This window comes from Loxodonta africana, chromosome 3, assembly GCF_030014295.1.
Source record: "Loxodonta africana isolate mLoxAfr1 chromosome 3, mLoxAfr1.hap2, whole genome shotgun sequence".
NCBI classification, from domain to species: Eukaryota; Metazoa; Chordata; class Mammalia; order Proboscidea; family Elephantidae; genus Loxodonta; species Loxodonta africana.
In genome coordinates, this window is record NC_087344.1 from 87,791,847 (window position 1) to 87,812,819 (window position 20,973).

Genomic DNA, 20,973 nt, shown 5'->3' on the forward strand with positions numbered 1-20,973 from the left:
TTGTGTTTTATTCTTCACAGTTCTTATTAGAATTGGTTGTGGTGTTTTGTTTCCTTGCTATAAGACAGGAGGAGGAATTTTATTTATTTATTTTGACAAGCTACAGTGAGAGACAATCTTGTCTGTGAGGATGCTGGCGTTTCTCATGTCACATCCTACACCCAAAAGCAATTCCAAGGGGCTAAAAAAAAAAACAATCTTTTAAGATAGTACATTTGAATCTGTGCACTCTACCCACCTGGTGGTTATGTAGTGAACTGTTACTTTAAAGAGTAGTTTAAACACCAGCCATGTTTGGGGCAGGCGGCTCTTGCGAAGAGAGCAGTGCATATAACAGGAGTCTACTGTGTGTGAGATAAGGGGAAAATTCAGCTCACTGACTAGAGGTTTTAATGTGTGAACTCTAGGGAAATAATATATTGACTGTTCTGTGGCGCGCAAGAAAATTGAAGAACCCTTTGCAGACGGAGTGCTTTGAAAAGGATTCTTTCTGTTTCTCTTAAAACAAAATCTGTGGCAAGATGTTTAAAATCAGCAGGACGCTTAATGCTGCTTTGTTAAATAATGAGGTAATATTTTGTCACTTTTTTCTGGGCAGCATCTGTTTTGTCCCCCCCCCCTTCATTTTTTTTTTTCCATGTTTATGAAGGATTCATTTTTTTCCTCATGGAAGTCAAAGAAATACAGTTCACGCTTCCATTTCTGTTCTTTCCTTTCAGTGTTTTGGACAATTTGGTTGTCTCTTTTATTTGCAGTTTCAGCCGGCTGCTGTTTCCTAGCCCATTGTGCCACGTAAGGCTTCTTCCACTGCGCGGAGTAGGTAGTTATTAACGCTGAATTGGCTTCTGGTACAGTCCATCTGGACTCTGTATGGGAAAGCTGGCTGCCGGCGACTGATGCTGAGATATCTGCAACCTTTGGGATGCATGCATGGTGGCGAGGGGCTGACTGATATGAGATTACTTCTTTTAAGGGAAATTGTTATTAATGAGTCAAGAAACTGCTCATTTATGGTAAGAGGAATACAGTGGCGCTGGCAGCCCCACAGCTCTGGGATATCATTTTTAGGTTGCCTTAGCTGCTTGAGTGAAACAAGTTTCTTTCTGTGGTGGTGGAGGATTGTGGTGGAAAAAAAAAGAAAAAAAATCATGTGTGACTGGGAGACTCGCCTGCCTGATTCTTGAGATCATATATTGAGAATCTGTTGCTTTACAAATGTCACACCGCTGATGTAGCGGTCAGCCCCTCACTCTGAAAGATGAATGGTACTATTGGAAATGCGATAATAAGGTTGACTTTTCCCAACAATAGGATTCTGCCTTTGTCTTTAGAGAAAAGGCCTCTGAGGACATTTGTGTGTTTGTTTGAGGATTCCGTTAAAAGACTTTAGAGTGGAGGTTTTTGCAGAAGTGATCAATATACTAAGTACATGGATTTTTTAGCCTAGCAAAAAACAGCTAATTATTTATACTGTAATATACAATTACTATTTCGGAAAAGGGGCCAGAATATCTTTTCATGTATCTAATGTTAATTTACAGCTCACTAAGTGTGCTGAGGTTAGGAAGGATGGAAGGAAAAAAAGGATTTTTTTTTAATTATATCTTTTATTTTTACCAACCTCCGGAGAAATACAGAGTAAACATTTTGTTCCAAGTGAGCTGTTTTATTTGTGTGTTTGTCAGCATTGTGTTAATACTTACTTTTCACAATATTTTGATATTGGTGAGATTGCACTCAAGAGTTTCTGTTGTTGACTTGGGGCACATGTACTTGCCTTGTGTACATATGTTGAGCCATTTACAACACTTAACCTGTGAATTCATCCTTAGTACACAGCACAACAGATCTATAGAACTACTGACTTATAGGACTCTGTACATTTGTTAAAAAGAAAATTATTTTAAAAGTTTACTTAATTCAGTAATGTTCCCCTTTGAAGCGGTTATATTTTTAACATTTCTACTTTTCTATTACATGTATTTTCATTTATAATAGCTGGACTTATTTTTATTGAGGTCTAATAGTTCATGCAGTGTACCCAGCACATTTCATGGTGTATCTGTATATTTTTAAGTGTGTGTATATGTGTGTGTACGTGTGTGTTCATGGAATAGTAGGTTGGAGAAAAAACAGATTTAATTTTTTTTAATTTAAAGGTTATTTTCTTTTCTAATAATTTTTCAGACCCATTTATTCTTGAACCTTGAAGCCCAGAAGTGTAGCATATTTTTCAGCCTGTATTTATTTCTACTTTACCTAATCCTGTCTCACTGCCAATTTCAGCCGAAGAGCAAATATTATATTGAATTGTGTCTTTAGTAATATTTGTTACCTCTGTATATTTTGGGAAACAAATTGATTAAACTATGAACTAAATAAATAGAGATAAGTTGTGGCCTTTTGGGTAGTTGTAAAGCATCAACTCCTTAGGTAAGCCACTTTTTAAACCCAAACCAGAACAAAACATGTCCTGTGAAGGCTTGGTAGCATAAGAGGTTATGAAATGTATAACATAGGCAGACAAACTGTATATCATCATACACTTAATAATTATGTCTTTTTGAAAGTTTTTTAAGAGGCCAAAGGGGAGGAAAAGGCATCCTTTGAAGGAGAGAAGCAGAATCACTCAGTTAAGCAAGGCGAACCTTCTGTTCAGATTATGAGGCTGTTGTCAAAGTGTGCTTTACCTTTCTCTGTAGCAGTAGGATAAGTAAAGGGAAATGTATTTTAGTGGATTTTTTAAACAATCAAATCATGTCCCTATCCAAGGTGAGAAATAATTTCATTTAAATAAATCATTCATCATTCTCTGTTTTGAAAAACTAAGACAAAAGGCAGAAAGGTAGAGGCTGACAGCTGACCCCCACAGCCCTACCTCCACTTTTTTTCCTTTTTGTTTACTAGGAAATAGTTTTCCAAAGCCAACTTCTGTGAATCTAGTTCACAGAGCAATTGCAAATCTCAAACTTACTTCTTTTTGAAACATTGGCTAATGTTAGCTGCAGGAGGAGCATTACTTACTAAAACCCAGCAATATTGGGAAATAAAGTTAAAATGTAGATGTATTAGAGCTTTAAAGTGCTTTTGTTGTATCTTTAAGCCTAGAGGCAGATCATTAAATATGCATTTCGCTAGAAAGCAACTGTCGAGAAAGATAAGGTGGCTGAAAATATTCTATGCTGGGAAAAGCCCTCCATCTGAGGGGTGGGATGGTGCAGCCCTCAGGACGTGGGAAAGAGAGGACACTCCCACCATTGAGGTTTGCCAGCCGCCAGTGACCTGCAGTTGTTACAGTACTTTTGAGCTGGGAAGAGGGAAAGGTAAAAATACAAGTATGGCTGTTGTTGCTTCAGCCGGGCCTTAATTACCAGACACAAGAAGCAGTTCAGAAATCTGGTCTCTGTTGTTGTAGAGGTCACCAAATCATTAACATCGTCAATCTGGCAGTAGCTAATTTAAATAGCACCTGATGTTGCAACGCCCCCCTTCGTTTTCCCAGCCAATCAGATCCTGGCTTTGGCTGACAGATGGTCCCATAAATGGATGTAAAAAGGAGAAGCTTCGAGCCAATTTCAGCAAGGCTCTGTTCAGTTGTTCTTATCTACATCCTAGAATCAGGGGTTTCAGCTCACTGCTCCTTTTCTTTCCTTTTTTTTTTTTTTTTCCTCTCTCCCCCACTCCCCAAAATAATTGATTTACTTTACAATCATCCACACGGTGTTTTGTGGATCTTTAAAAATATATAACAATAGTAGTCATTTAAAAATATATTCTGAAACCTTTGCAAATTTTAAGAGAAGAGTCGAAGCTCTGCAAGACCCAATATTTGCCAATAAGAATGGTTATGGTAGGTATGACTAGATTTATAATCCGTTGTTTGTGTTGCTGGAGGGAAGAAAAGCATCTACACCTTGACCAGTCTCATGCTTGCACAAGAGTTTAGTTCTCTGCTGCTCTGTGGTTCCTACATTTACTATCTCTTTTGTGTAGAGAGTGCGGGTAGGTCCTTTTATTGAAAAGCAGTGGGGAGAGAGACTGTCATTTTTAAAAGGTCGTTGTCAATTTTCCCTTCTAAATAAAGGCAAAGGGGGGTGGGCTGAAATAATTGCTGGTTTGTTGAAAGAGGTTCTATTACATGAAACCAAAATGGCAAAAGAAGGCTTTTCTTTTTGGAAGGGAGAGGAGGTTTGTCTACGTGCCTGGGTTTTGTGGGGCTGGGGATGGATGCAGCAGGGTTAGGAATCTCTCCATTTACATGCTGGAAATTTAAACCTCAAGAGGCAGCTCCTGGATACTGAGCGTTGAGATGGGCAGTTGTGTTTCGGGGACTGCGCAGTCAAAACGGCAAAGAGAGTGATTTATTTGGGCTTCAGTAAATTCTGCATCTTGTATTTCAAAGAGTTTCCTGTCATGACCTCATAAAAAAGAGGAGGCGGCTTGTATGTGTAGCGGTGCCTGGCGTGTTGAGTTGTTGCTTCCTTCTCTGGGCAGCAGCTCTGTAAGAAGGAATGTCAGCTTTTACATAACGTTCCTTTCCGCTTTTGACACACTGTGTGAGGGTCCATCTTCTTCTGATCACAGATGGAGTGGAATGGCTTGAAGATGGTAAGTGAAAAGAGGAAGGCAGCTTGGAGGCTCCAGCCGTGGGTGGGTGGGTGGGTGTGTGTGTCTGTCTGTAAGGATGGTGGACTGTGCATCGTAAATCATTGTGCAGATCGTTTGTGTGTGTGTTTATTAGTATTTCTCTTTTCTGAAAACCAAATACATCTCCAAGTGTAATGGCACTGCATGCACACACAACATACACGCTGCCTCTTCCATCGAGCACACATTTTATCCAAGCAAGGTTGGTGTCTTTTTTGACAATCACAATGTCACCGTCACTGTTGGCTGCCGTGTCCACCGCCTCTGTGAGCCTTGAAGTGAATTACACGACTGTTAAAGTTAAAGGCACGTTTCTTTTTCAGTCTCATACTAGGAGTGATGGGGAAGGCTGGAATGAGGGGTGGAGGAGGTGAGATTCGGTACCAACAGATGCAATTGTGAAACAAGACTTTTGCATGTGGAAGGGGAAGTGGAAAACCTTTCTGACAAAGTAGTAAATCTATTTTTAGCATCATCTTTTTCTGAATAAAGAAGCAGGGAAACTCCTTGAGTACCGCTCCTGTCGCCTGATGTTGACCCTGAAGATATGGCACAAAATGGCACAATCAGATGCCATGAGTGCCCACTTTGACTTTGAATTTTCACCAGGCAATAGCTTTCACGGGGTTTCAGAGCTGGGTTATGGGGGTAGGCTGTAAATTCATATCCATCTCGCTCATTTGTGGCTAGAAAAGCCAGGGGAGGACTTTTTGCTCTGCATAGAGGTTATAACAAAGCTGTGGTCTTTTCCCCATTCTTAGAGGATTGCCTTTGTCTGGCTGCTTGTTTTGATGGGTGTAAAACAAATAAGATTAGACCGAGCAGCCCAACTGAAAGCGATAGCTGGGAGGAAAACCCAATGAAAGGTTGCCGGGGAAACGAACAGAGGAGAAGCCGAGTAGGGAGCAGGTGGCTATCATGAGAACACACTGCAAACAGTGTAAAAAAAAAAAAGGGGGGGGGGAACAGGACCTCAATTATCTTTGCCGTTCTTTGTGGCTGGCCCAACTTTAATTATTCTTCATAAATAGGTGTTAATTACATTTCTGACTCTGGTTTACAGTGATTTTTAGAAATCCATTTTTAAGCATCTGTCTTGTCTCTCCCCTCCCCCCCAACCTTTTTTTTTTTTTAGGTTTAAAAAACTGAGAGAAGGAGAGGGGGAAGGGAGGGTAGGGAATCTCGCTTTTTTTTTCTTTCCCCCTTTTCCCCGCTGTGAAATTGTACGTGCGAAAAATCGCAAGGAATCCTGTAAGGCCATCTGAAAAAAATGTAAATTATATTGAATGAAGTTGACGGAAGCATAATAGTGAACTCCCACAGCTGATAGGTTCTGCAAATCATTTCTTAGACCTTTCCAGCAAATATCCATAGGAGAAATATAGGTAGAATAAATTTACTCTAAGCAATGATTTTGTGTTAGGTGATACTGGTATTTTTACTAAATCAGATGTTGATACTACAGTTCTGGGGAGTTCATTCTAGCCCTCATTTTATATCCAGAGTAGACATTACTTTAAGAAATAATAAATGAAGAGCTGTACTCTTGCCTTTTGCTTCACTTTCCTCCTCCCCATGCCTCCAGACACAGGATCCATCAGGATGCACCCTCGCAACCACTGCCTTCTATTCGGCACTTGGTCCTGGTTCTGATCTGGCCATACACTGAGTGAAAAGCTGGGTTTTTTTTTCCTAGTGTGCCTCAACGTCTGGAACCCATGCATTCACTGGGTGAAAGGCATCTCTCTCTTTTTCTCTGAGTGTGCTTTACTAGTAATCTCTTTTTCCCATGATGGTGGGTACCAGAAGGTCTGAAAGGTATAGTAGTACTCCGGCAAATAGGAGATAGCGTAAAAACAACTGAAACGGTGATCTGTTATGGTTTCTTCCTGGGAGACAAAATAGATGCACAATCATTTAGCTAATTTTAAGCCCCAAAATGAGAGATTTTAAAATAATATTGAAATACGTTAAAAGGAAGTATAATAGGTTTTATTGAAAGTAGTCTTAATTTTTACTGTGCCCTTTGCAACTCTCCACCCCGCTGCCCCCCCCCCCCCGCCCATTCAGTTTTCTTTGTAGATGCTTCTTTTTGCTTCGTCTTCTTATTAGGGGAATTTTTTTATTTGTTTTGATTCTTGAGATACAAATAAATAAACTTGTCTATTTTTGCTATACATTTGAACCTCGATCTCATATTTTGAATGTGAGAACGTATGTTGCCTTTGAAAATAGAACACTTTCTTTGACTAACTCTAATATAGTTTTTTTGCTTTTTTTTTTTTTTTAATTTCCTGAGAATTTTTTTTTTGTAATTTTAGTTAGGGGAAAATAATTTCCAAAAGAACTGTCATTTTGGCTTGGGTTGTGAAAAAAGACACGTGGTTCTGCTGCTGACCTTTCTTGCTTCTTTGTTTTAAAAATATTAATGCCTGGTACCTGCATGTGGAGGTGTGCCTTTATGGAAGCACAAGGCTGAGCGTGCATTTATTAAGAAATGAAAATCTGATTGAAAATATTCCTGCAAAAAACAACCTGATTGATTACATCTCAGTTTTAATGACTAGAATGTCCGTATAGCGTTCAGTAATACAATGGCTGAATAATTTAATATTTAAATTTTTGAAAGTGTAAAATGAACATAGGTGGTGAAAATTGCTTTGAGAATCAGTTATTTACAAGTGCAATTTTATTATCGCATTAAAAAGAAAACAAAAACCTAACAACTTAACCATTCATTTGTGATCTCAGTCCCATTCATTCCTAACTGCCATTCATTCAAGTTACTCTCCTGGCCAGGTGTAGACGGGCTTGCTTCTGATAGATAGTTTGTGCAAAGCTTTAAAACTTTTTTTCTCCCCCTATAGCCCTTCCTTGGTCCTTTGAATATTCAAGGATTTTGTTAGGAGAGGCATTGCTGTGAGGTAATAACAATCAAATACTTTAAAAAAGAGAAAGAGAAAATGAGGTATGGGTTGTGTTGTGGTTCTAAACTGTCTTGAAATAGGGTTTGGGACACATTAGACTTCAGATATTTTAAACTTAGCACTTCTATTGGGGATAATGTACTTGAGATTTCAAGTCTAGAAGTCATTGCCTGAATGGTGCTTTGTGTGTGTGTATAGTATCTCGAAAAGAATTGAGGATAAATTGAAGTATTTTCCCAACTTAGGGTTACTATGAACAATGAAAGTGTTTCCTTAGGGTGTTCTTTCCTTTGGGTTGATTTCCACCCTTTATACTTACCTACTTTTGTGAGTGGAATTTCCAGGTTTTCTTCCTGTATGTGGACCCAATACTGTTCCTTCCATGAGAAGATATGCTGATTCAATCAACCCTTGGCATTTTAATGCCTTATTTAATTAAAAAAAAAAAAAAAAAAACGAAACAAATTATCAGTGTATACCGCAAGTAAGGAATGGCGGTCTTGATAGAGGTCATTGTAGATGGACAGGGGTACTTGGGCCTTGACAAATGTCTTCATCAGTTCCAATGATCTGTGGGCACAAGGCATTTCATTTATATGCCTGGACACTTAATATGTACATTTCTGGGTGAGCTGGCCAGCGGGTATTAGACACACGACTATGCACTGGCAAATGCTGCAATGCAGTATTTTTTTGTTTTTTCCCAATGTCATTGGGAATTTTGAGGGTAGGAAGAGACATGAACATTCTCAAGCTTTTATCTTATGATTTTCTTGTCTATGGGCCATGTTGCACGGAATTGACCAGTTCGCCTTTTGAAAGCAAAAAAAAACAAAGTCAACCTTTTATTGCCCACTATGCATTTGATGCATTCCCCCATTCATTTGATAAACATATGGAAAGTTGTGTGTGTGTGTGTGTGTGTGTGAGAGAGAGAGAGAGAGAGACAAGGAGAGGGGGAGAGAAGGAGAGAGTGTGTGTAGGAGTTTAAGCGTGTTTCTGGATTTCGGCACCTGTCTTAGGCTTTCCTTACTTGGTATTACCGAATGTATATATACGCTTACTTGCAAGCGTATATGCATATACAAATGGAAAGAAAATCAAAATGGGCTGACTTTCCATAAGAAGTCGCTTCTCTTCCTCGTGAACTCCACGAGTTCTTTTATTATTAGAAAAATATAAAACTTCAAGCATTGAGGCCGAAAAAAAAATATATATATATATCCAAACCTTGCAGACTTCCATTAGAGCCAAACACTTTTCCGTTGAGAAGCTGTAATTGTTGTGCAAACCCATAACAATATTTGTGAGCCAGAAGTTGTCCTTTCAATCAGATGGTTGAATTCAAATTAAAATGTGCGTTTTTTCTTTGGGGGCATTTGAACCTACTCTTTAACCATTGGTAAAAACAAGGAGGAAGTAGGGTGGTTGTGTTAACATTCTGGGCTTTGTTTTTTGAGTTTTTATGTGTGTGTTTTAGGAACATTTTTTAAATCTCGGCATATTTTAGAAATTGAAGGACTTTATAGGCCAGTGGTTTGAGGTTATCTGTGGGTGGGTGGGATTTGTCACAAGCAGTAATTGTCTTAATTTAGCTATCTAGAAATAGTAAGAAAAAAAGCTGGAGGATAAGAGTGGTGAGGGGTCCCAATATGTGGATCTCTTCCTTGTCGATATAGGAGATAAATGAGTGACAAATTTGAACTGGTGCAGTGCGGGATGCCTGATAATTTCTCAGAACCTTGACTTTGCAGGTTCATTACTTCCTTGCTTGCTTGTTCACACCTCTAATTATATCCAGTTTGGGATTCTAGCTGGGAGCACCAGAGATGATCCATTTTGTTTGTTATTTACCTCATTAAGTATTCAGGCAGTGGGTTCACAATAGCTTTGGAGCATCAGTTTTGGAAAGCAAACACTTTGGAAATGGAATTGTTACAAAAGAACAAAAAATAAGAAAGCAGTCAGCCAGCTAGCTGGCTTTGGATGTTCACATCCACTCTGTTTAATGGTTATATTTATGCTGCTTCTTGTATATTCATAAAGAAATAACTTCTGCAGTGTCAGTGCTCCTAATAGGCTGGTGCTGCATCTCTCTCTCTCTTCCTGTCTCTCTCTCTCTATCTGCTGTGAGATTCTACCTTTGTCCGGATCATTTTAACACCGATCATTTTTGCTTTGGGGAGACTTGATATTCAGATCCTTATTGCATCTAACACTAGAGATATTTCCCCCTTTCAATAAGGAAGGTAATCTGCAAGGATCAAGAAATTCCAAGAGCCATAAAGGAATCCTTTAAATAAATTTTGTTTGAGAAAGCAATGAAAATGTTGAAGAAATAAGGTCAGTGTAATTGTTGTGTTTGCAGTTTTTTTTTCAAAGCTTTATTTTTAACCACAACAGTAAAACGCAAAACTAGCATATGTGACTTAAAAGAAAAAAATTAAAAGTCATTGGTCTGTTCTGAAAATAACTTACCTTGAACTCTTAGTTTGAAAAATAGCATTTAAACTTGAGTTTAATTTTTAAAGTATTCATTTAAAACTATAAAAATGTAATTCATAATTTTTTTTTTTTTTCTATAAGAAGTTTAGTTATTCTTGCAGGATATGGGGAAGCAGAGAAACAATTCCAGCCAAGATGGCGAATTCTGAAAAACACACCACAGGATGGTGAGAAGGAGGTTTCCTCTTGTTTTGCGCTTTGTGGCACTGAATCTTCTCCTGTTCGCTCTGTAAATCAGTTACCTTCTATTGTTGCCTACCCTCTTGTAATTACCACCCTTCGAAGTTGTTTTGCCAACTGTGTTCGTAGTAGAGGGTAGCCCATCATCTGTTTTGGATAAAGATGTATTCATTGAGGACTTACTATGTGCGTTTCTTTGGAACACGGAATTCAAGGTCACCTTTTCTTTTTCTTCTGCTGCTGATCAAAAACATAGAGGATAAGTCCCCATGATTGGGGATACAGTAGGGGTGAGGGATTTTAAGGTTGGGTGTTATACAATGAAGTTTGTTTTAAATTTTGAGAAAACATTTGCTGGAACATTCAAGTGCACAGAAATTTTTCCTTTTATATTTGTAAGAGTCTAGGTATGACTCCAAAAGATAGAAATAGACTATCTTCTGGACATTTTTGTCTATAAGGTTCCATGTATCTATGTATTTTCTCTTAGGAAGAAGTAAAATTTGGATAATTGTTAGGAACTTGTCTTTTCATCAGCTGCTTGTGGAACTTGGCTGGAACCTGTTAATTTCACAAAAATACAAATGCCTTGCTTCTGACGGAGATGACTGCTTGAATATCTTTTCCTGCGTTACCTTCCAGAGAGCACCTGAGCAGTTAGTGACCCTCTTGGCATGCCCCCATGCAAACTGGAAGTTTGCTAGTAGAGCAGAAATCATAGAGTTGCTTTGTCATACACACCTAGATATTGCATGCAGTGTGTGCTTGTGCACTCGCTTGTGTGTGTGTGTGTGTGTGTGTGTGTGTACGCAAGCACGCATGCACACATATGGTATACATAGCTATCACCCCAGGTGTGGCTGGGATGTGCCAATAATGACTTGTCAAATTGCCTTTTCATAAGCTGCCAGTTACAACACTTTAGAGCTTTGTTTTCTAATTTCTACATGGAAAAGTAACAGGCTGAGTTGAACTTTTTTTCCCAAAGTGCCCCCTTTGAAGATGCAGCAGTGGTAAATACGGCTGTAATGATAAACTTTAGCTCCAAGTGCTATTTAAAGGTCTGTAGTTTTAGTGGAAGGGATGAGAACTTGGAATCTTTAGTAATGAAACTTTCCTTAGGAGAGAGCTTACTGAAAATGAAGTTAATGACTAAGTCCCTGCAATTTGTGATTTTGACTAGATTTAACTCATCCCTTCTTACGTTACTTTTTGTAATGCAGCCAACCTCATCTAAAATTCTGGATATTGTACCATGTCTTCAATATTAATTATCTCCGTTGATGCACTGGGTACAGGCGGTACAATTCCCACAAGTCCAGATTCTTACTGTAACACCAAAACAAAAGTGGTATTTATGAATAATATTGGGAAAGTTGTCCTCATAGTAACCGTTCCCCAAAGGAAGCTTTACATAAATGTGCATTTATTATTCAGGATATTAAAAAGGAATCTTTAGCTTTTACTTTTTAATTTGGGCTAAAATATGTAAATTGGTTTTATTTTGGAGTTGCTCTGTTTTAGGTGGCTTTGGGGGAGGATAACTTTCTGGCTTGATTGTATTTTAATAGCTTATGTAGTGGAAAAGGTTCCAGTCCTGATATCAACCTGGTTATTGTGATTAGGATCCAGAGGGCCAGTGTGCAGATGGAGCTAAAAACATATTACATTGACTTGTACATGTATAGGAAAATTAGATTCGTTGCTACGCAGATAGCAGTGTTATCACGTCTGTTGGAGAAGCCATCTCAGAAACTATGGAACTGCTAGTCTGCCTCGGGCCTCCGAGGACGGTCATGGTGTGCCTCTGCAGGGATGGATCACCCAGTAGGCAAGGTGCTTACTAATCTGTAGTACACATGAAACCCCTGTGAAATTGTGCACTGTAGACCAGTAAATAAGCACGAGTAAGCCCATGCTTACCTTGCTTACTGGGTGATCTGCCCCTGTCAGGGATCATAAATTGGAAGAGGCTTTGATCCTGTAGGATGGCGCTGTGGGTTTGGGAGAGAGACAGACACCAGCCATACCTAGAAGCAGAATCGTTAATGTGGTAAAAAAAAAAAAAAAAAGGGAAATTGTTCCCTGCAGATAATATGGTAATCAAGGAATCAGGTAGACCTGGGTTAGTGTCCTGACTTTTCCAGTTAATAGTTGGGTCATTCTGGATGGCTCAACTTTCTGATCCTCAATTCCCTCATCTTTAAAAAGGGAATGGTAAAAATGCCCAGGTCACAGGGCTTCTGTGAGGATCAGATGACAAACAGTATTTGAAGATATCAGACATACACAGGACCTGAAAACTGAGGGTACTTAGAGGACTTTAGGTTTCTTTTAGTTAGTCTTTCTGTCCCTTGGCAAAGGTCCTTCCGCAGAAGGAGGCCCATTCCCCAGATGTCCTGCGGGAGAAGTGCCCTGCGTGCTGCCCTCGTGGTTTCCATCGTCTCCTCGGCAATCAAATGAGGTGACACAGGGTTGTGTTGTGTTCTGTTTAACATGTACAAGCCCTTGGTTCTTCCTTGTAATTGTGTGGCTTTATTAGGTTTTCTTCATCCGCCTGGGGTTTTGTGAGGTACATCCAGGATCTCCTTTGGAATTGTAATTAACGTGGGATTTAGTAGTTAAAAAAAGAAAAAAGTGAACATAACATTAATTTTAACTGGTGCTATTTTTTAATTTTATGAAAAGCCTTTAGGAACTTCTGAAGTGAACCAGAAAAAAAAAAAATTAAATTGGCTTGAGGTTAATTGATATGGTTTCACCTTTGCTATCTGATGTATATACTGTAACCTATGTGTTATTTGATTTTTGCCCCCAAAGCAACTTTGTATCTGACGTATATACTGTAACCTATGTGTTATTTGATTTTTGCCCCCAAAGCAACTTATATTGTAGCTATATATTCCCCTTTACCGTGTCAGCTTTTTTGTTCTCTATTCCCAATAGACTGAATTCTGAAGTTCTATTTCTCAAGGAATAGTGAAGAGGTTAAGGCAAAAAGTGGCTTAATGAGATTTTTCTAACTTGCCATCAGTTTTCCTCCTCCTGCTTGGTGAGGCAGGATGATGGATGGCTTTGGCAGTGCAAACAGCTCTAGAAGTGATCAGATTGACTGAAGAGGTGTGCAAGATGTGAACAGAATTCTGGCCCTTAATTTATTACCCTCCGCCTTGAAGTCAGCAATGACCACAGGGAAAAAACAGGAGAGAAAGAAATTCACCATGAGGGCCTCGATGTAGTTGTTGTGGACCGCACACACTTGGGAAGGGGTAGTGGGTGGTGTCAGGACTGATGTTAGGTTAAGCCTAATTTTATACCTTTATTCCAAGGCTCTGAAGGAGGGAATAAATAGGTACATGAAATAAATTCACAAATTGTTTTATACTGGGACCTGTTGCTGTCATCAGTGAGGACAGAGAAATAATACAAGTAGTCTCTGAAGGGGTTCAGGACTTGAACTGAATATGAAATCTTAGGACTTTTTTTTAATGACATGGGTTTTAATTCCACTTCATATGATCATGGAAAGGTTGTGAGGGGAGTCATTTTCTTTCTTTCAGTTTGATCTTTAAAACTCAGGACCAAAAACCAAAAAACAAAACCCATTGCTGTCGAGTCAATTCTGACTCATACTGACCCTATAGGACAAAGTAGAACTGCCCTGTAGAGTTTCCAAGGAGCTCCTGGTGGACTCAAACTGCTGACCTTCTGGTTTTTTAGAAGGGGCACAGTGGTTAAAGTGCTGAGCTGCTAATGAAAGGGTCAGAGGTTCGAGCCTACGAGCTGCTCCTTGGGAGAAAGATGTGGCAGTCCACTTCCGTAAAGATTACAACCTTGGACACCCTATATGGCAGTTCTCTTCTGTCCTATAGGGTCACTATCAGTTGCAATTGACTTCACAGCAATGAGTTTCGGTTTGTTTGTTTGTTTTTATACTTTTAAAAAATAATACCCTTTACTTTGCAATAGACAGAAGAACTTTTCTTTCCCATGTGAATCTATTTCAAGGCTTCTCCAAGAATTTTCTAAGGATTTTGTACACAGCTTTGTCTGTAATGTGCAAGCTTTCTGGGCAGAAATATATCTATGGAAAAAAGGGGCTTGAATTTGGAGAAAGGGTGGCGGAGAAGACACTTCTCCAATTTTAAGCCTAGAAAAATCCCTATTAACAAAGGACCAAAAAGAGATGTTTGAGTGAGTGATTTGAGCAGGGAAGGGGACATGTGGGATTTTCCTAGGACCTTCTTGCTAGATAGGTGTTTGTATTATTTAATAATTGAAAATTCATCCATAATTAAGCCAGTTCTTACTACTTTATGCATCTGGTTTAAGGTTTTCCACATGAAGAGAAAAGACTTTGAGCTTAGAAGAACTTTAGTAAAAACTCTTAAACAAGTCTCCAGTTAGTGAATTTTGGAGACTTGAGCTCACAGTTGGCATAATGTTAACAGCACTCTTCCTGAACTATCAGTTTGTGTCAGTTTTCCAAGAATAGAGAAGGAAGTTTGCATTTTAGAGTTTCAGTTGTTCCCAGCACATCTGTGACCATGGAGATCATCTCTCATATTCACTTAGCTTTGTGTAATTTTTGGCCTATGGTCTCAGTTTGATCCTTTTAATGTAGTTAGGGCAGGCACTGCTAAGAGCGCCCCCATCCCTTTTTATTGTGCTTTAGGTGGAAGTATGCAGAGCAAATTAGTTTTTCATTTAACAGTTTATACACAAATTGTTTTCTGACATTGGTTGCAATCCCTATGACGTGTCAACTCTCTCCCCTTCACTCCGGTTCCCATTTCCACCCATTCATTTTTCCTGTCCCTTCCTGCCTTCTCATCATTCGCTTGCCTAAGGTTACATATCTAGCAATATCAGAAATTCTAGCTCCAGAGTGTTTGGGGATATTTTCAGCTTGGTCAACGTTTACTTCTCTAGAAAAAAAAAGATAATTCCTTTTCTTGATCAGGTTTTTCAGTGTGGAATCAGCAAATATATATTTCCTGTCTGTTGCACATAAACTGCATTCTAGGTGCCTCTGGGAATATTGCAATATCTTAAACATTCTAATATAGTGAGTAAGGACAGTGACAGACAAAATGTGAAAAGTGTCTCGGCAGAAGAGATAAGATGCACAGAAGAGGGAGGCATAAGTTCCTGTTGGGGGAACAAGACAAGGCGTCATGGAAGAAACCATTTGAGTGGATAGGCAGTAAAACTAGGAGAAGACGGAGTCTCACGTGGAGGGAATCACGTGAGTAGAGGCATGGAGATGGGAACTTACAGGGCTTGCTTATGGAGTGTTCAGTAGCCTTGTGTGAATGCAGCACAGAATGTGTAAAGATCAGGCTAGAGAGACAGGTAAAAGCTATAGTTTAGGAAGGATTTTAACGGCTCAGGTAAGATGTTTTGAAATTTATTTGAATTGATAGCCATGGAATGTCTTAGATCATCAGTTTGCATAGAATCAGTTTGTTGATTGTTTTGCAGGGTCTAAGACCTGTCTTTATTGAGTCATTTCTCAGAAGTTGAAATCACCCTAAAGATGCTTCTAAATTAGGTATTGGTTATTTAGTGGGAATCAGCATGAGAGCACTCTTCTGGTCATAATGTCATGTTTTGATGATGATGCTCATTGGTGAAGTCATATTGCAGACTGCCTTTAGGGTTCAAAGAAAAAAAAATACCAAACTCACTGCCATTAAGTCAATTCTGACTGATAGCAACTCTATAGGACAGAGTAGAACTGCCCCCATAAGGCTTTCAAGGCTGTAAATCTTTACAGAAGCAAACCACCACATCTTTCTCCCACAGAACAGCTGGTAGATTCAAACCACGGACCTTTCAGTTACCAGCTGAGTGTTTAACCACTGCACCACCAAACTCCTTGCCTTTAGGGTTACAGTACCAAAAAGCAGTAGAAGGAAAAATATCAACTTTCTCCTAAGTGTGCCATTAGAGGAGTATGCATTCTTATACTGACAGGTACTAGTGTTCATTTTGTGCATTGTGTGGTGGGAGAGAAAGTGGAGTGCTGGGGAAAAAGTTTATTTCCTCCAGTACAGAAAATTACCTGCTTCAGACTTCCAAGTGCATGTACCAAGCCATACTTGTCTGCCCTGGTAGTCTGTGAGCCTTGAGGGCAGAGATCATGTCAGATGCTCTCTTATCTAACACATAGTAGGTACTTAATAAATGCTTATTGAATTGAATTTATCATACTGTGGTTTTTTTTTTTCTTTTAAGAGTGTGAATTATGGAGTTAGAAGACTGTGAGTCTTGGATATGTCCCAAATTTGTAGGAGCTTACTGAGTTTTTTTTTCTACTGAGTCCAAGTCATGTAACCTTTCTGAGTCTCACTTTCTTAATATACAAATAAAGTTTATACAGTTTCATGGCTTAATAGGAGGATCAGTTGGACTATATCCTTGATACATTCTAACAGACAGGATCACAATGCTAGTAAAATACTAGGTTCTAGTCTTGCCCACGATTACTTTTACTGAGTCTTGACCATCGTTTAAAATAAATAAATAAATACAGCAATGGAATAATAGAATGGAATGAAATAGGAAAGAAATTATCAATGGATGGTACTTAGTAAGTTCATCAAACTTTCGTTTCAGTTACACATGTTCTCAGTTGTAATATGAACTCATTGTGTTAAATGTATTTCTTATTGTGGATCATGGTCAGAAAATTTGAGAAACACAATTCTAAATGATAGTGAGCTCTGGATTATCCAAAGGAAAAATAATGTGTCCCCCCGGCCCCGATCTGTATAATGTAAGATCCCTAGTAGCTTCTAAATTATGAAAGAAAAGATGCCCTGAGAATTTTAGATTTAATGTGGAGCTTTGTATCCTAAATTTTTGAAAATTAATGGTGTCTGCATGGTATGTGTTCGGACTCTGTACTGATCAAAATATTTATTAACTAGTAAACCTCATTCCTTTGCTGTGCTACCTAGGAGAAACTGCAAAGTAATAATAATAACGACAAGTACTAGAGGTGACCTACCGATGGGACTAGAAATAATACAAGTAGGTTACACTTCTAGATCTCGTACTATGAGTCAGCCACTGTGCCTTATAAACATTATCTCTTTTAATAATTATTATATTATTATAATATTACATAATAATTATTATTACTGTTATCCTGTTATCTTAGAACAACTTTAAAAGTTAAATGTTAATTTTCCTAATTTTTGGATGAGCTCACCAAGATTTAAAGAGGTAGATTAAGGTTACACAACCAGGATTTGAATCCAGATCTGTCTGATTCCAGAACAAAATTTAGAAGATTTACTCAATTCCATGAAAACGCATTAAAATGTCTATTATGTATTAGCACTGTACTCAGCTCTGCTTCATGCTACAAAAATAAATGTTAGTCCGTCTCTTTACTACACATGAAGGTAAGACTTGATGTAATCGCAACAGGAGATACGACAGAGGTAGGGTTTTAAACTGTGTATTTTATTTTGAAAGTACTGAGAGTAGTGCCTGGTACATAGATAGTACACATTCCAATAAAGATTTATTGAATTGAAATGAGGCTGGATTAATTCCCACCTGGTGGCTGGGGAGGGAGAGTATTGGGAAACCTTTGTACTAGAGAACACTATAGATTTTTTGTTCTGTGTCTAGCTGCCTGGGTGTCTTTACTTGCGATATGGGCAAATCTATTCGTCCTAAAACTGTTCAATGTGTTTGAAGCACCTAAAACTGGCAGCAGAGAAAAGCCAACCAGAGCTCAAGAACTCAAATTGTAAACTTCGAGTCTCATTCAGTCAAAGAGAACCTTTTCCATCCTAGTAAGAAAAGAGCATCCTGCAGCAGAGACATCTAGAGAATGATAAATGGAGAGTGGCTTCCTTGCAATGGAAAGTAATAATAATTGTTATTATTGTTGTTACCTTGTTATTTTTGCTATCCCACTTACTAGCCTTATCACCTCAAGCAAGTCACTTTACCTCTCTGAACCTCAGTTTCCGTATTTGTAAAATGATTAATGCCTCTCAGGGTTATTGTGAGGATTAAATACGTAGAATCATTTAATAAGTACTTACTGAGTACTTCCTATTTGGTGATCGCTGAGGATTTAGTAGTAAAGGAGATGTAGCTGCCTGTCCTCAAGGAGCTGAGTGTCTGGCGAAAGTGCTGCCAGAAGTGGGATTCAGACTCCCACTGACTTGCAAAGGCCACTTCCTGAAAGATGTAACCTCCTACAGTCTGCTTTAGATATGTATATTATTGTCATGTACATGTCTCATTTGCATCTTTAGAATCTCAGATCAGTTCTGCTGTCAAGGGTGCTGTGATATTCATCTTTTTATCACTTTCTCCTACATCTGGGCCTCAGCCTTGCCTAATGGCACAATGTCATGTTAATAGTAGTTGCTCAGTGAATTCAGTCCAGTTCAATAAATGTATATCAAGTCATTCAAGGTACTGTGCTGGGGAAAGGAGAGTAGTATTTGCTGAACAGAGTTTAAAATGACTTTAGAGCAGAAAAGGGGAACAGTATCATGAGGTGGTGATAAACTATACCAGTACTAAAAATACCTGTGATCTATTTAGGGAAAGAAAAGGGCCCCAAAGAAAGTTCAGCAGCGAGCCTAAAATAAATAATGTATTCTTTTTCTCTCTCAGTATTGTTCTGTTTGTATTTCATGGGGAAATAGTGTATTTGCTACAGGCACAGTGTTAAGATGAGATCTCAGAGAAGGTATTTAATTGATTTGCAGCTCACAACCAAGCCCAGCTGCCATTCCAAGGCCCAGGAGACCCTCTGTGGCAGCCCCCTGGCCACCTCTTCAGCCTCTCATCCTGCAGCTCTCTGCTTCCATCCCTGCTCCGCTCTGGAACTGCACTTGCTGTTCCACACATTTGCTGAAGCAGATCCCTTAGCCTCCAACACCTTTTGCTTTTTTTTCTTTCACCAGGCTTCTTGAGACAAATAGGACTAACTCACCCAGGAAGCCTTCCCTGACTCCCCAGGCTGATTTGGAGCCCCCTCTGTTCATACTGCCAGCCTTCTTCCATCTTTGGTGTATCAACTGTTGATTTGGTGTAATCCACACTGTGTAATCAGTTGTTGATTTGTCCATGTTTCATCATCTCTTCGACAATCTGGATCTTGGTTTGTCTCTGTGCCTGGCACCTAATAGGTACTCAGTAATTAACTGTTAACTATTGAGTAGTTGGATGTTGGTCAGATTGTCATAAAATGGGTTCCCGTCATATGCCCTGTTAACATCTAGCCTATGAGAGAGATGTTGAACCCAAAGCTCCTTGTCATGAAGACTGATTATGATACATATTTTTTTGTTTTTATTGCTCACCAAACACTGCTCTGTAACTTGGAGCTAAAGATCTTGAGAATGTCTATTTACATGGAAGTTTTCCTGATCACCATGACTCACCTATAATTCCTCAGTAATTTTTCTTTCTTCTAGACTCCTTTATGGCACTTGCTGTCTGTACCACACAATTAACAATGATACATCACAGTGATAGCAACCCTTTATGTAGGAGCCCTGGTGGTACAGTGGCTACACTCTTGGCTGCTAACCAAAAGGTCGGTTATTCAAACCCACTGGTAGCTCTGAGGGAGAAAGATGTCGCAATCTGCTTCGGTCAAGGATTTGTTGTTGTTGTTAGGTGCCATCGAGTCAGTTCTGACTCATAGTGACCCTGTGCACAACAGGACGAAACACTGTCAAGGACTGTGCCATCCTCACAATTGTTGCTAAGCTTGAGCCCATTATTGCAGCCACTGTAAAAGATTTACAGCCTTGGAAACCCTGTGGGCCAGTTCTACTCTGTCCAATAGGGTCACTATGAGTCAGAATCAACTTGATGGCAATGAGTTTTATGGTGTATGTGTCAGGCTTTGCAAAAAGAGTTTTACTTAGGTTATCTCACTAATCCTCACAACAACCCAAAGAAGTGTGTATTTTTTATTCCTGTTTTGAAGCAAGAGCACTGTGTAGCTTAAGTAACTTGCTCAAGGTCATGTGGCTAGTAAATGTCAGACTTGGGATTCAAAGCCTAGTCCTTTTGATTCAAAAGCCCATGTTTATCTCCCATTTTGTATTACTCACCTCTTAAAAAGAGAAGGTAGGATCTAAAGAGAGGCATTAAGCCTACTGGTTATTAACAGGGAGTCTGGATCCAGATGGTCTGAGTTAGACCCTGGCTTTACCAGTTGTGATCTTGGGCAAATTACCCACCCTTCCTATGTCTTGATTTATCTGTAAACTAGGGTTGTTGTGGTGGACTATTGTAAATAAAACACTTAAAGTACTGCTTGCCATATAAAGTGATCATCATCATCATCAGTGTTACTACCATATGATACTAATTTGTGTCCCATTCTTCAAATATTTGTTGAGTCCCTGCTATGTGTCAGGCACTGTTCTGCGTGCTAGGGATACAGTAGTGACTAAAACAAGTCCCTGCCCTCCTGGAGCTTTCGTTCTAAAGGTGGAAGACAGACAAATAGAGTAAGTAAATACATAGATATTACATATTGTGTGATATTGTATAATTTCACACAGTGAAAAGTGCTATTTTAAAAATCCAGTGAGATAATGGATTGGAGAGGAGCGCTAACAAGGATTTGTTTGTGGACATGCAGTGAGACCACAATGGTTCAACCAATGTCTTGCTTCCGCTCGGCTGGAAGTCAACACCCTGCCCTGAAAAGTGG

General features: G+C 39.1%; 1 protein-coding gene across 3 annotated transcripts in view; it reads left to right on the top strand.

Moving 5' to 3' along the window:
- The first annotated feature begins 824 nt into the window (after positions 1-824).
- ELAVL4 (ELAV like RNA binding protein 4) overlaps positions 825-20,973 on the top strand; it is a 102,294-nt gene continuing 82,145 nt past the window's right edge. For 2 of the 3 annotated variants that reach the window (XM_023549620.2, XM_023549619.2), the window contains exon 1: positions 3,857-4,608. In XM_023549620.2, the coding sequence (XP_023405388.1) occupies positions 4,585-4,608 (24 nt within the window). In that variant the 5' untranslated portion in view covers positions 3,857-4,584. Of the gene's footprint in view, positions 1,014-3,856; positions 4,609-20,973 lie in introns of those variants that run through there. The other variant, XM_010591295.3, reaches the window with a different exon arrangement.